The sequence below is a fragment of the Nanorana parkeri genome, unplaced genomic scaffold, assembly GCF_000935625.1.
Source record: "Nanorana parkeri isolate BGI_ZX_2015 unplaced genomic scaffold, ASM93562v1 scaffold19, whole genome shotgun sequence".
Classification (NCBI taxonomy): Eukaryota; Metazoa; Chordata; class Amphibia; order Anura; family Dicroglossidae; genus Nanorana; species Nanorana parkeri.
In genome coordinates, this window is record NW_017306287.1 from 380,016 (window position 1) to 396,402 (window position 16,387).

At 44.2% G+C, this 16,387-nt stretch overlaps 1 protein-coding gene across 1 annotated transcript in view; it reads left to right on the plus strand.

Annotated features, from left to right (window-relative positions):
* The window catches only part of RAB26 (RAB26, member RAS oncogene family), a 197,989-nt gene that overhangs the window by 16,728 nt on the left and 164,874 nt on the right, over positions 1 to 16,387 (plus strand). The window contains exon 2 of the mRNA XM_018561304.1: positions 15,908 to 16,018. Within this exon, the coding sequence (XP_018416806.1) occupies positions 15,908 to 16,018 (111 nt within the window). The remainder of the gene's footprint in view (positions 1 to 15,907; positions 16,019 to 16,387) is intronic.

A 16,387-nucleotide genomic window follows, 5' to 3' on the forward strand; every position in this document is an offset into this window, starting at 1 on the left:
AAAAAAAAAAAGACAACCCTTTGAATACAAAACAGTTATGTTTTTCCTCATTGAGCGAGAGGGTGAGAGGAAGAAATATGACAAATTAGATTTCGGTATAATAAAAAAAGAAAACCTAATTATCTCATTTCGGTTTCTCAGGTTGGGAAACATTTGCTGCCCACGGGATCGGCTGCGCTGCACCATGAAATGTGTTACTGGTCCCAGGGCCAGGAGGTGATTTAAAGGACCCGGAATAAATGTTATTACTATTATTTCTTTTTTTTTCTCCCCCTCGGTTTTATAGCTTGTAAACGTTCTTGTATTTGTAGAAGTTATAAATGGTCACTTTAGGTTCCCTACACGAGGATGTCAAAATTATGTGGCCTCCTGAGTCCGTCCGGAGAATGCTACGGCATGCAAAGACATTTTAGACAGTTGTCCACTTTTTACTGATGGGGGAGAGTTATTTTCGGTTCCAGTATGATGGTGTACAAAGCCAGCTCCATAAAGACATGGTTGGATGAGTTTGGTGTGGAGGAACATGAGTGGCCTCCACAGAGCCCTGACCTCAACCCTACTGAACACCTTTGGGATGAATTGGAATGCTGATTCATCATGCCTATCCCTCATGCTAATTCCTCATGTCGATTCCTCATGCCGATTCAACATGCTGATTCATCATGCCTATCCCTCATGTCAATTTCTCATGCCGATTCCTCTTGCAGATTTCTCATGCTAATTTTTCATGCTGATTCCTCATGCCAATTCCTCATGTCGGTTCCTAATGCCATTTCTTTATGTGGAATCCCTAATGCCGATTCCTTTTGCCAGTTCCTTATGCAGTTCTTCATGCTGATCCCTCATGCCGATTCCTCATGCCAATTCCTCTTGCTGATTCCTTATGCCAAATCCTCTTGCTGATTCCTTGTGCCAATTCCTCTTGCTGATTCCTAATGCCATTTCTTTATGTGGAATCCCTAATGCCCATTCCTTTTGCCAGTTCCTCATGCTTATCCCTCATGCCAGTTCTTCTTGCCTATTCCTCATGCTGATTCTATATGCCGATTCCTCATGCTGATTCTTCATGTTGATTCCTCATGCCAATTGCTCTTGCCAACTCCGCATGCCAATTCCTCATGCTGATACCCAATGCCAATTCCTCTTGTCAATTCCTCATGCCGATTCCTAATGCTGATTCCACTTGCTGATTTCTCATGCCCGTTCTTCTTGCCGATTCCTCTTGCTGATTCCTAATGCCGATTCCTCTTGCTGATTTCTCATGCCGGTTCTTCTTGCCGATTCCTCATCCCAATTCCTTATGCCAATTCTTCTTGCCGATTCCTTGTGCCCATTCCTTTTGCTGATTCCTCATACCGATTCCAAATGCCAAATCCTCTTGCTGATTCCTTATGTCAATTCCTCTTGCTGATTCCTCATTCCAGTTCCTCATGTTGATTTGTCATGCCAATCCCATGAAGACATTGAAATATTTGCATAACTCCTCCCAAGATCCAGCCCACTGCTTGTATCGGGGCTGAGCGCTCTTGAGAGGAAAACTGAGACTGGGTGCTTTGATGTTTTTGAAAAGCTATGTACAGGATCCTGCCAGCCCCTCCCATCAGCCATAATCTGATAGCATAGCCCCCGCAATAATGACGTCACTGGGTCTAAAATAAAGTATGTCATGAAAATGAAAATATTTTATTGAAGCAGCAAAGGCAAACTATAAACGCCAACTTTAATAGAGCCAGTAGGAGTACCTGAATATGTTTTCAGCATTTGCATTCTCTAATCTGCATAGCTGCACATGAAGGGGGAGGAGCCAATCTTGCTGCAGTAATTATTACAGCGATTGGCCAGCTGTTGTGTTGTGACAGATTCTCTTTAATGTCTTTAGCATTGGCTCTGTTGATTTTGCTCACTTTCCAGCTGCATCCGGGGCTCTGAAGTCATCTGTCGTTAATCCCGGGTTATTTTTGCTGCATGCAGCTGTGCTCAGGGTGAGCGGATCATAGGCAAGCCACTTGGACTTAAAGCTTCACAGCTCCATGTTTTTTCTTTCCTTTCACAGTAATAGCCGGCCCTGCAGGCAGATTGCGATGTGAAATACTTATATCACGGCATGCTCCGTTCACAGGTCTGTGCTGGAAATAACAAGTTCACAGATGTGTATACTCCTATGTGTTACCCGCTTACCTGTGACCTGTTATTGTTGGGGATGAGGTCATGCATCATGTGTGAGTTGTAGGGGCGTAGCAAACTCTATGTAGAATAACTCTTAGGGCCGGTGCACACCTGGGCGATCCGTGACCGCACGGCAATTGTGCACGATACTACGCAGATTGCCGCGCGGTCACGGAGTCACTCATCACCGACGATCGCGCAGTGGGTGCCATTATTTTCTAATGGCTCACCAGTTGCGCCACGCGGATCCCGCCGCCATTCCGCCTGTGCATCCGGCTAAAACAGCCACGTGTTGTGTATCGCAAAAAAAAGGTACATGTACCTTTTTTCTGCAATTGCCACACGGATGTACCCCATTGAGATCAATGGGGCTGCGCAGCAATCGCTGTCTGCAATTGTGCACGACCGCTGCGCGACCCGGGACACGCTTCCTGGATCGCTCAGGTCTACTCTGGCCCTTAAAGATGAAGTTTAATCTGCTTATATTTTCCTGCCTTGGTTCCTTCTTTCCCCCCTTCGTCAACATGCCAATGAAACTTTGTGATGTCAGTGAGCTGGCGGGACGCCGGACAGAGCCGCAGCCAGCTTCTCGGGCAATAAGCGGAAGCACCGGTATCGGTACTCGATATCGAGGAGTACCGAAAGCAAAGTATAAGTACTTGTACTCAATACCGGAAAATCAGTATCGGTGCATCCCTAGTAATAACTAGTTTATTGTGCCCAGTGTACAGCTTTGAAGAGAGTCTTGTGACCCCTTTCATCATACACCATACTGCCTCCCCTTTGTGTTCTGCCAATGGATTTAGGGTTTCTGGATGGGATCAGACAGATCTAGAACAGCAGATCTGCATTTTCAATTAAATAATCTTTGCCCTCAAGAGCCTTTCAGTGACGGAGCCACGAGAGTGATGTATACAACACAGTTAGTCATTTTTATTCATGATTGCCTGGAGCAGTGTAAAAGGGAAAGAAATTGCTGTAATTACAGTTATAGCAGAAAAAAAAGATTAGCTAATATATTAAAATAATATACTATTGTATCAAAATGACAGGTCCCCTTTAAAAGACTTTATTTCGTAGGCATTTGTTATAGATTTCCCCAGGTTTGAGTAATTATTCCATTCCCATCTCCATCAATATTTCTCTGCGCTGTAAATGCACCCGTGACCCGTCTCCGTCCCTCATCTCGGATTGTGATTGGGTGCCGGTAATTATCGTGACCCGGGTTTAATTACTCTTAAGCTGGCTGGATTTGACAAGAAGAGTTAGCACATCAAGTATGAAACAAATGACAACCGCTAATCGCACATCGCGGTTTTGAGGCCAAGAGATGAATTAGGCTTTGTCTGTAGATGAGTTGGTTTTTTTTTATCTGTTGCTGAAGTTGATACATAACACAGAATAAACATCCTCTGCAAAAATGTAACGTGTTTATTATGATGTTCGAACAGCTCCAAGGACTCGCCGCTCTGTTCCAACCCCGGCTGCAGGAAGTGCACACTCTGGGTGCAGGCTGTAGTTTGCCTCTCACTTGTCCAAATCAATCTCCAAAAGATCAGCCGAACAGAAAGCAGGGTAAGGTAATCCAAAATGGATTGACGTAAATCCAAACAGATTCCAAAAAGACAAATCCCAAAGAATGATGACCAGCATGTTGGCGTGGTGTGGGAGACACTTATGGTGATGTACATGCTGGTCATCATTCTTTTGGATTTGTCTTTTTTTGGAATCTGTTTGGATTTATTTCAATACATTTTGGATTACACTTACCCTGGTTTCTGTGCAGCTGATCTTTTGGAGATACATTTATTATGATATTCCACCGCCACCAATAAAAATAACATTGGCAATAATAATAAAATCAAATCACTTACCCTTATAAGAATTATTAGGATTCTGGATTCACTGAAGAACGGTTGGCAGAGTTAAGGCCCCGTTCACACCTGGGCGGTTCAGCCGCGCGGATCTGCCAACATGAACGTTGCTATGGTGACCATTCATGCGACTGTGCGGCTCAGCACGATCCGAACTGCCCCGCTTAAATTGCTCCCTGACCCTTTTTTGAAGCGCTGATCAGTGCGGTTTCCATATGGCTTTTAATGGAACCGCGCTGATGAGAGCAGGTTTGGGCGTTTTTTATTGCGTTTCAGCGCTGAAATGCAATTAAAAACTCTGAAAACCTCCCTTTTGAAATCAGCGCGGAAAAAGTCGATGATCCGCAACCGCCCTGGTTTGAATGGGCTCTAAAGCTTAAAGCTGGTCATACACCGGTAGATTTCCATACATGTGAAAATTCATGTGAAAATTTTCAGCAGAACATTTGATAATGCCATCGGAGACTTGAATCTTGTACCAAGTTTTGTTTTATTTTAACATTCGATTTTAAAAATGAATGCAGTTTTCCCAGTGAAAACCACATTCACCACTAGAATTTTAAGGAAAAAAAAAAGAATCTTGCTCTTTGATTTTTATTCGCCACTACGGTCGGAAACATTTGTCCTTTTGACTCCATTAAAGTGACACTGAACTCAGGAGGTAAATCTTCAAAATGCATTCAAGTATCTTAACTATTAACAAAAATGTCTCTTATTTGTGTATCACTCAGCTGTAGATCCTCCAATCGTCTTTGAATTGGTGCTGACACTGTCCTTCCTTCTGGAGGGTGGCTAGTTTTGTTCCCCATGGTCCCTGTGTGTGTTGTAAAGTAGCCACCGCTCCAAGCTCGAACCCGCGATGGACTACAATTCCATGTTTACTTTACTTTGTATTGAGATTGTAGTCCATCACAGGAGCGAGCTTGGAGCGGTGACTACTTTTACAACACACACAGGGACCATGGGGAACAAAAGTAGCCCCCCTCCAGAAGGAAGGACAGTGTCAACACCAATTCAGAGATGATTGGAGGATCTACAGGCGAGTGATACACAAGTAAGATTCATTTCTGTTACTAGTTCGAATACATGAAAGCACTTTTACGATTTAACTCCTGAGTTTGGTGTCACTTGGTATCCAGCTTATTAAAAAAAAAGCTAAAAAGTATTTGCCCTGCAGGGGTTAAAATAAAAAAAAAATCTGCCCTCGCTGCAATATTCACCCCATCTCCGAGTACTTTCCCCCACGAGTTACCGTTCTGTGATCCAGTGCCAGTCATTCAGCTGCCCCAGTGCCCAGTGACATTTACCTCACTTCCTGTGAGCCCAGGGCTTCACCACCTAGTTCCACGGTTGTGTGTCATCAAGCTTCTCCAGACCCATAGGAGAATGCTGCAGAGAAAAGTACAATTAAATTATGTGGTGCGATCTCTTCGACATTCAGGATCTGCCCAACAATAGAGGAAGAAGAGGAGCCTTAGCTATATAGATTTTTTTTTAAATAAAGTTCTGGGGGTTCACTCTATCCATCGAAACCCCCTCGCTGGTCCCGGGCCGACAAGAGGGGCAGCAGAGCCCACAATACATGGCAGGGGCCGACAGTCTTACACTGGGCGTGATTCCTCCATTCAATAACTCTGCCATGTATTCCGGGCTCCGCTGGCCCTTCCTGTGGGCCTGGGACCGGCATGGTGGGCAGTCAATAGTCGACTTTACACATGTTAGCAATTATTGCAGCCGGGAGTCTGCTTACAGGGCCGTCACCATATGCCAGCAAAAGGGTTAAACTGTGTGTTCTCCCTGATTTATACTGCCACACACTTGTTAGATGTTCATATGTAGACGTAGAGATGGCAGAAGTGGAAACGGCCTGAGTCATCCCGTTCACTGAGTGCATCGTACTGTTCTCCTGCCGCAACTTGATGTACTGATCAAACAGCACTCACATCTAAATGCCACTTTATGTGGATCTAGCTTGAATTGTATGGGTTGCTTAACGTTTATCTAAACTCAGAACCTAAAATCTTGTGTATTGCAGCCTGCCAGTCCTTAGATGTAGCAGCTGCATTAGCTTTCTTCTTTTTCAGGCTTCTTTTCCTTTTGTTTGCTTGATATCCTGGAAATAAGACACTTCCTGTTCTAGGGTGGTGGCTGCTCATACCCACTCCATTCTATGGAGGGAGCCATGGTTGTCACCCAGATATACTTCAAACATGTCTTACTCTCTTCTTCTGTAAGACATTGGGGGTAGGGGATTAGTAGTTTACAGAAGGAAAATAACATTGTTTGTGCTTTCAGTTCAGCTCACAGGAAGTGACAATAAATCTACATTTCTGGCCAGAACAACAGGTATTTTCTGTACTAGCTGAAAATGTTCTTGGCCTAAAATAAAATAATGCAGCCACTACATCTAAGGACTGGTAAGTGGCAGTATATTACATTTGTGACCTTAGATATTCTTTAAAGCAAACCAGCTAATAAAACAAGGAATAACCCCTGCTATATAGTAAGCGCCGTTACTTACTGGTACCTTTCTGCCCCCATAATCTCGGCTGTAGCCCCCACAAAGATCTGATGCAATTATTTACTTTTTTAAAAGTGGATATTTGCATATTGCAAGGCGTGCTGGCCTGTGAAAACACTTTGGGCTGGCGACTGGCTACTGCGTCACCAAGCACTGCCATGTGGGAAGGGAGTGGCATCAGGCTGTGGTGCAGATTGGGGCAGCACGACAAGAGTGCTACTGGGATGTTATGGCAGTGCATTGGTGTGTGAAAGTAGTTTTATTTTGCATTTGGTTTGCAGGTGACAAGTTGGAATTCAAGGGAGTTCATTGTGTTTTTTAAAGAAGAACTCCAGGAACAATTTTTATTAATATTTGCAGTGGGGCTACTCCTGCATTGTAAGGGTTAAGTGCTTGCTTTTGTCTAGGTCAAAAATAACAAAGTTATACTCACCTAGCCAGTTGTCACAGTGCTTCCTCCAGCCTGTCTTCTGCTACTCTAGAGCAATGGAATGTTGCTCTGCGTCCTCACATCTATACACATTGTATAGAACCTGGTGATTTACCGGACCTTAGATCGCTGCAGAGTAGGGGGGAGAGAGGCTGGAAGGGCCGGTCTAAGAACATGCCGGCTCCACGGTTCAGGTGAGTTGGGGTTTTTTTTAACGTAGGCAAAAATGAGCAGTTAACCCTTGCACTCCAAGGGTTAATACATTTTTTCCCCCTGGGGTTCTTTTTTAAATGTTTCTTTTAGTTTTATTGTTGATGGTAAACCACTGTTCTGGGAATGGTAAAACCCCACTGTAACAGTGTGTGCCTGCTCCTGGGTAACACTGTGTCACCCCACTTCCGGGTTCCGTCCCTTGCGAGCAGCCGCATTGCACAAGGGCGGAACTGATGGGAAGTTTGAAAAAAAAAAAAACAGAAAAAAAAGATAGAGAAAATAAAAGGAAATTTTTTTTACAAAAATCATACCGCCAGGGAGGTATAAAAACGAGCGTCGAACGCTGTCATAGTGTATCCCGGGTCCTTCGCTTCGGGCCGCGGGCCGGCCTCTTCACCCAGCGGCGTGACGTCACGAGGACGCCGAGGCGGCGCACGGCACGCTCGGCTCCTCCCCCTCTCGATCCTCCTCCTCATAATGACGCCAGTTGCAATGGCTCGGCGTTCTAGTGTTGCGACCGTCGAGCCAGTGCAACTTGCCGAATAGTGGACACAGGAACCCGCACACCTCTTCTCCAGCCTGCCGCTCTCCTCTGCCAAACTTCCTCCAGTACCGTGGGGGATTCACAGCGATTCCTCCTGCTCTCCTCTGGCTGCAAGTGGGACAGATCTCTCTCTGGAACTGACAGGACAATACTGCTAGAGTCCCTGGAGAGGTTAATGGACTGTAGAACCATCCTTCAAATCGCAAGTACCCTGCCCTAGTGGCTACTCCATAGGAAGTGTCAGCAAATACTCAGTAGTGCTATTAATGTAACCACAGATCAGTAATCTGCTACTTCATTCCCAAAACTGTATGCTACCATTATTGCTCCGCTCCTCTTGTAAACCATATACCTGTGATCTCTGTGGAGAGTGTGGGGTTAAGGTGACTGCAATAACTCTTACGATTGATGATAACTAGAGGCCGCTGGATCAGGATATAGCCTCCCAGGGGTACTCCTGAGCATACCTATAGGGGAACTCCAACCCCCCATTCGATACGGATTGGCGTATGATGTGCTAGAGGGTTACAACATCACTCCCTCACATACAGAGTGATAACGAGAACCCTCGATCTGAGCCATATCCTCACGCTCAGGTTCAAGCCAAATTCCGCAGCTGCGATCCTACCTCAACCTCCTCGGCCCGTGCGTTACAAACGCGCGTTTCACTGAACTAACAAACATGCAAAAAAGGAGCAGAAAAAACGCGCCTATGGTACGCCCAGGTGTGAACCCAGCCTTAAGAATATCTAAGCTCTCTATATACCCCACGTAGAGAATATAGAAAATAGTTGGATATAGGAAGAGGCATGGCTTTGAAGAGTACTCCCTCTTGGGTCTGTTGATCATGTTTCATCCCTGACATAGGTAGTAATAGAAACACAAGATTTTACTTTGCTGACCAAACAAAGAAATCTAGCGTTCACTTTATATTGCCCTTCAGAGGTTTTTGGGGATGCAGGCCGATCCGTATGTTTTCTCTCAGAATTGCTTCATAGATGATTCTGGTCACTGCTGAGCTGTAATGGTTCCATCATTCATCCCTCTTTTGAGCGAGAGTTCTTTAACCGGCCTCTGGGACAGCGCTGCGGCCTGTGTACAAAGCTGCTTTCTGTGCTTTCCCCCAGAAAAATAAAGGGAAAAGGCTGAGAATTAAAAGTTGAAGTGTTACTGCAAATATAGTACAGTCTTCTAAAACTACAGAAACGTACCCATCGTGAATTTAAAGCTACATTCAAATGGGGCGTTCTGGGATTCCTTCAGCAAGAACCTACAACTTCCTGCTGCAGGAATCCCAGGTGGCTCCTTTCGGATGCGGTCCCTGTACCCATTCAAGCAAATGATAGGGTGACGGCGAGCGCATCTGTCAGTAGCAGTCTGCATGTAATGTATATGGTACTATTATACACTGTTTGACATAGATGACTATCGCTGGACGTATCTATTCCGTGTCCAGGGACAGTCATCTATCCCCAACCGCCTGCAATCGTACCTTGTATGAATACATGTGGACTGCCACTGTGAGATGTGGCTTTTGTCACCGTGTCATTTACTTTAATGGGTACAGGGGCCGCATCACGGGGCACCTGGGATTCCTGCCACAGGAATCTGTAGGTTCATGCCGCGGGAATCCCAGAACGCGGTCAATGTTCCCGTGTGAATGGGGCCTTACTGTCCCAGTCTGATTAAATGTGTTGTCTCATGTTGCTATGGGTCCATCATCATGGCTCTTTACTCTGTTTTACCAAAGGTTAATTCCACCAATGTTCCAGCAGATAGTTCTCCTCCCTATAATTCCTGTATTTGTTCTCATCAACTTTTGTATGTTTCTGCCCACTGTGGAGCAGTTCCAGTCCTCCTGCTGCATCTCTGCAGACTACAAATACAGCTGGGAGGGTGGAAACCCATCACAATGTCTGATACAGATCAATCCGTACTGCAGACTCTCACCCAGTGACAAAGTTACAATATGGCAGTCTGATCACTAGGGAAGAGGAGACTGAGGAAATGCTTCTTCTTGCCTGCAGCAGACTGATGACATCATCTCAGCCATGGAAAGGTCACCTTTCTGGAGTTTAGTTTCACTTGTGTATTCAGCAGAATTTCACAGAATCCAGACCACTGCTAACCTTAGAAGAGTTTACAAACTACCACAGGCACCAGTGACATGCGGTACCTTCCGTGCTGGGTGAGGCATTCCCCAGCCCCGGCCCCAGCACGCCCCACCTCCAGCACACCGAAGCCCCACTCCCAGCATGCCGAAGACCTGCCCTATCCAGATGAAGCCCCAGATTGGTCACCAAGCTAGTGTGAATGAGGGAGGGTGGAGACAAGGAGGAGTCTTCCTGTCCATCACTTGCTCATCACTGGTGAGGGATCGAGATCAATGTCCTCGCTGTTTTTTTTCTTTTTTTTGATTGGACAGCTTGGACCAATGGCGCTTTGCCATGGGTCCAAACCATCCGCAGAGCTCAAGCCTCTAACAAAGAGTAGAGGCTGTTGCAGCTCTTGCCTCACTGGGTTAGGTTACACAAGCAGTGGGGAAGCCCGCTGCTGTGTAACCTAACTTAGCTGTCAAAAGCCGGATACAGCACTGCCAGCCAACGCTCCATCCATGACAGATTACACAGCGGGGAGGATTTCCCTTCTGTGTAACCTGTTAGAAGCCGGTCTGAATGGGGGAAAAGCTGTCAGCTTCAGAATCGAAACTGACAGCTGTTTCCTCCATAATTCTAGGTGAGGCTCTGTCTCACCTGCCTCCCCTGACCGCATGTCCCTGACAGGCACTAGGACCAGTTGAGCTAGAAGCAGAATTCCCTTCCAGCATGTTTCAAGAAAAGAACCTGACCAAACACAGTGAGTAGATACAAATTCCACATAGACAGTGTCCCTGCCGGGCACTGAACATGGTTCCCTGTACAAGGTTACACTAGTAATAACTAATCTAGATCACTGTTCTTGGAGCAGAACTGTACTCTTCAAGGGATTGATGTATGTAGACTGTGTAGACTGACGTGCGTTGACTTACACGTGTCATGAGTCACTCATTCAATTACTGTATATATATGTGTTCGAGATGTTACAACTGATTCATCTACTGGGTCATAGAGAACTCAACGCTGAGCTCATATGTGTGAAAACTGTCTTCTGTGACGTTAAAGCACATATTTGAGTTTTTATCTCTGTATTGCTGAGCCTGACGGGCGAACAAAACTATGCAATATTATCCTCATATTTGTTCCCCCCGGACTGGACAAATCCCAGGAGACAGGCAGCCAAGGTTCCTTTAAAATTACAGCTGGTGCCTAACTATTGGGGTTTTCTAGCAGTTGTTAATGGGGCTGGCTCTTAAAAAAAAAAAAATTCTTGTTGGCTCCTGGATTGGGCAGACTGGCTCCTGAATTCCATATTATACTGTCCACCCCTGTTTTACACAATTATTAACATTTTCGTGGACAATCTGTTGTGGTATTGGCCAATCCTGAAGGTTTGGTAGCCCAGCTATCCTGTAGTACTCAAGAATCAATTCATCTTCTTTCACCTGATTGCCTTTTCAATTGGCGTGTCCATTGCTAGGTAAAAAGCTCCATGTGAGGACAGAACACCACAAATTTTCAGGGCGTCAAACTTCACCTTACAGAAATATCCATCATCTAGCAGACCTTACCTTCATGATGTTTTGCTCTTCTGATGACGCAGGCGAACAATCATCTAATGCAGGCATGGACAAATCTATAGAAAGAAACAGTAAGCATGTACAACCTTATCAAAGGTTTAATAGGTAACAGGTAATAGGTGGGTAATGGAAAAGAAAAAAACAGAGAAAGATAAAAGAAAGCAAAAAGGGGAAAGAAAAAGGAAGCACAAAGAAAGGAAGAGGAAGCAGAGGGAGGAACCAAGAGTAGTCAGAATCTACAAGAAAAGCAGGGGGATGAACAGGTTACCGCAAACCCCTAAGTCCTGTATCTGGAATGCAAAGAAGGGAGGAATAGTCATCAGACAAAGTAAACGCGTTCCATTGAAAAACATCTTGCAATATTTCTCTTCTCTATGATGCCCAACTTTTGAGGTTTTCTGGAATTGTTGTCAATCAAACTGGCTCCTAAAAACACCCTGCTGGTTCCTGAATTCCATATTAAATTGTCTACACCTGATCTATTGGACGGTTGTGAGAAGGTACCCACAATCCCTAGTAGGTAGTTGAACATGCAGGAGTAGGTGAAAGGTGCTGGATCCGAATATAAAAAGTCAGATCTATGATGTGCAATGGTTAGGCAGCTCTCATGTGCTAAAAATCCTAAAGGGATGGGTTCTAAGAGATACAAAGGAAAAAAGGGCACCATGCCTATGATAGAGAGTCCAAATTTGTTTCCTTATAAGATAAGCTTACACATTTTGGGGCCTTATAGTAACCCCTTCATCAGGGCTCAGTAGGCTGGCTGGGAAGAAATGAAGGACACAAAAGACCAGAATTACTCATTGCGAAGCTTGAGAAACATTCAAGTGGGTGTATCTGTAAAAAATAAGTCAAGGCAACTGGACTGGCTGTATTTTTCTTGAAGACGTTTCAAGAAAAATACAGCCAGTCCAGTTGCCTTGACTTATTTTTTACAGATATACCATGACCTGGATGAATGAGAACCTTCACAGACACATTCAAGTGGGTGGCCCTGTCGACACCAACTGTCTCCAGAAAAGTTGATTGAAAAAAATCAAAGAAGCCGGGCGGCAAATTCTTAGCCACACAGTCACTGCATCCGGTCAGATGCAGTCAATGTTTGGCTACTAAGTCACTATGTCGCCCTGATGAAGGGACCCTGCATGGCCCCGAAACGTTGGCTTTTCTGATACATGTGACATCAATAAATGATCAGCAACATCTAAAAACGATATTTTCTGAGTGCTGGTGATTCTCCACTTCTCTGTACTTGGCTACTAAGAATGTGGCGGTGACGGCTGTCTGTCTGGCTGCAGCAGCTGGCTAGCTTTCGACCAGTTAGTCCTCTAACTATGGACCATGTAAGTCTTGTGACTTGTAAATTAACAGCTTGTGTTTGACGTATTGGTAGAGTTTATGCTATAAGCCGAATTACATTTGTTCGTTTTGACACACTGCGAAGTGTCTGTCAGCAGGAAATGCCTGGCGCAATAACTGCTCTGAGCAGATGTGACCGCTGGTGTATGATGCATTTTCGAGAGGCTGTCAAAACACTTGTAGGCGATGGAAAAGTGATATATCCTCATTTGAGTGTAAATAAAGTTGTGCCAGTGTGTTATACTCCGGAAATGAAGGAGATCCAGCTCCAGAACAGATCTTTGCTACTGGTAACAGCATATGCTTCCTGAGCACTAAGTCAGCTCAATAGCTGCCCCAGGCAATTATTAAAGTCAATCTATGAACTGTGAATGCCTTCCAGGATATATCGCAACTCTGCTAAATTTAGAATGTCTAGCGCTGTAAATTTTAAAGGAAAGCTTTAACGCTTCGGGTCAATTTAATTTTAAAATACAGTATCTACAGCACCTAAGTCTAGAAATGTAGGTAGTATTTAACCATACTCCCCATAAGATTATGTACTGGTTAATGGATTATGTAAAACGTGGACATTTGTGCACAGTATATAATCTTATAATCATCATATAATCTTAACAATGGTTAGGTAAATACTTCCTAATTTTGCTGGTTCCCACTCCTCTCTTGGGAGTGTCTAATATCTGTCTGTGGTGGCCCAGCTCTCCCCCCACCCTTCGCCTAAATAACCTCAAATGTATCTGTCTGGGGAGGAGTGAGGAGATAATACAGAGAGATTTTAGTGCCATCTCTGAGCCCTGGGTCACACCTAGGCGTTTTTGAGCAGTTCGAAAAGCGCTTTTAACTGCCCAACACAAGAAATCCCATGATTTTCAATGGCCCTGGTTCACACCTGAGCAGGAAATTGCCAGGCGCCTGAAAAGATACAGGAGCTTCTTTGGGCAGTTAAAAGCCCCTTTTTCATTGGAAATGCCCAAAACCGTGCAACAGAAGCATGTTGCACATTTTCGTGAGCGTTTTTGCGTGTTTATACGCGCGTTCATCTATTGAACACAATGGTTTATGAGCTGCCAATCAAAACGTGCGTCCCAGGAGACCAACAGGAAGTGAGAGGAAATCTTCGCTTAGCTGGGTAAAAATTGAGAAATCTTCCCCATTCAAAACTTTTCCTTCTATTCTGGTGACATATAGTTTGGATTTCCAGTGACTTTTGGATAGAGTAAGAAATGGTCAATGTTCTGTAGGCAAGATTTGTCTTTTCATCGGTCCCAGAAACAAAACAGGAAGTGAGAGGATATCTTCTCTTAGCTAAGGGAAGATGGGGAACTCTTCCCCATTCTGGTGACGACGCTTGGACTTCCAGTGACTTTCAATGGTCACCAGGACAAATAGAGAAGATGAATCCCACCAACGGGGACAAAGACATCAATAATGACCCAACAAGGATTCTAACCCCTCAGGTTTGGTTTGCAATTGTCCTAACACAAATCTCTCCTTTTCCTTTTTAAAGTGACTCTGTCATGAGAAAAGCATGGGCCGGCCATTGCTGACCTCACCTTTGAGAATGTTAATTCCCCATGGCCATGCGTTGACTTTAATGTTGCCTTTGACTTGACACAAGTATAGCGATAAGAAATTCTGACGCTCATTAACAATATGCTTGTTCTGAGTCTGTAGAAGATGATCACTAGCATTCCAGTAGTGCGAGTTCTGGGGATCTTCATCTTCTACAAGTCTGATACACACGATGCCATCCGTGACTATCACCACGAGCACCATCGTTTTTTCAGGCCCAATCGCTGTAAGGAGTGCAGGGGACACATCCATATAATACATGTTCTGAGGCTGTGACGCAAACATATTCACGTAGAAGAAGGCCATCAATGGAAGCTCTCATACTTTCATCATGACAGAGTCACTTTAAAAATGGTGTGGACGTGTATAAAACCAATGAAGAAAGCTCTCTTGTGGCTCGCCGTACATTTGCTTACCTTGGGTTATTCCAAATAAACCTTGACTACAACATAATAGAGTAACTTGTAGTTTGCTGAGGCAGATCCCATAAGGATCCTCAGCTAGAAGCTTCTTCTGTGATGATTCATTTGCATGCAGTTTGAATAAAAAATATATACAGAAAGCTTTTTCAAAATAGCCTGCTGATGAAATGCTAATTTTATCTGTGTGGTTTACACTTACAGGAGATGGGTTTATCATTGTGGTTTACCAACCTGGCCACATAATGCTATTTCAATTTCATAAGAACATCAGGAAATTCTGTATAGCCAGTAGGAGTAAAGGTCACTTCTATATTATTTTTGTATGCCCATGGACACACACTTGAATAGCCAGTAAGGGGAAATGGTCACTTTTGTATGACCATGGACAGATCCTTGAATAGCCGGTAGGGAAACAAGTCACTTCTGTATTACTTTTGTATGACCAAGGACAGATCCTTGAATAGCCAATAGGGGAAAAGCTCACTTCTGTATTACTTTTGTATGACCATGGACAGACCCTTGAATAGCTAGTAGGGGAAAAGGTCACTTCTGTATTACATTTGTATGACCAAGGACAGATCCTTGAATAGCCGGTAGGGAAAAAAGTCACTTCTGTATTACTTTTGTATGACCATGGACAGACCCTTGAATAGCCAATAGGGGAAAAGCTCACTTCTGTATTACTTTTGTATGACCAAGGACAGATCCTTGAATAGCCGGTAGGGAAGAAAGTCACTTCTGTATTACTTTTGAAAGAAAAGATTGTTTTTGCTGTCTGTTCAGTTCAAATGATGTGATAAGGAATCTGCATTTCTGACATCAACAGATATTTTCTATACTTGCTGAAAATGTTCTTTGCCTTAAAAACTAATGCGGCCACCACATCTAAGCACTGGTAGGCTGCAATATATTACAGTTTTGTTATTGTGTTTAGATCTATTTTAACACTTATGCTCAATTCTTTTGACTGACATAGCCCTTAGCTAAGACCTTACACTAATCATCCCTTGGATAATCACATTTTACCCAAGTCGAATCCTCACAGCGCTGGTGCTGATAGTAATGACCTTGAATTTTGGAAGATGTAGATACACTACACTATGACCATACTATGTTCTTTATCATTCTAGGTGATGTTGGTTGGCGATTCTGGAGTGGGAAAAACTTGTCTTCTGGTCAGATTTAAGGATGGCGCATTCCTGGCTGGTAGTTTCATCTCCACTGTTGGGATTGACTTTCGGGTAAGCTGCTTTTGATACCTTCTTTTGCTTTTTTTTTTTAGAGACATACGTGCTATAACCATGGCAATCTCAGAAATTGCCCTTGCTTAGGGCCGTGTTATATCATTCCACTCTCAGGGGCTGTGATATCTGCACACTTTTAGGTTTTCAATGAGCATCTAGAAATAATAGGTATAGATGGGGGCCAGCAAGCTGAATCTGCTAGCAGCTTTTTCATTCTCTTCTGGATCAGCTGAAATCACAGCTCTTCTGTTCCTTTGGTTGTGTCATGGCCACAAAAATGGTTGGAGCTGGGAACTGTGGTGATCTCAAAACTGAGTGGCGTCTGGTTAATGGATCCAACACAAAAGAATCTTTATATAATGGAAA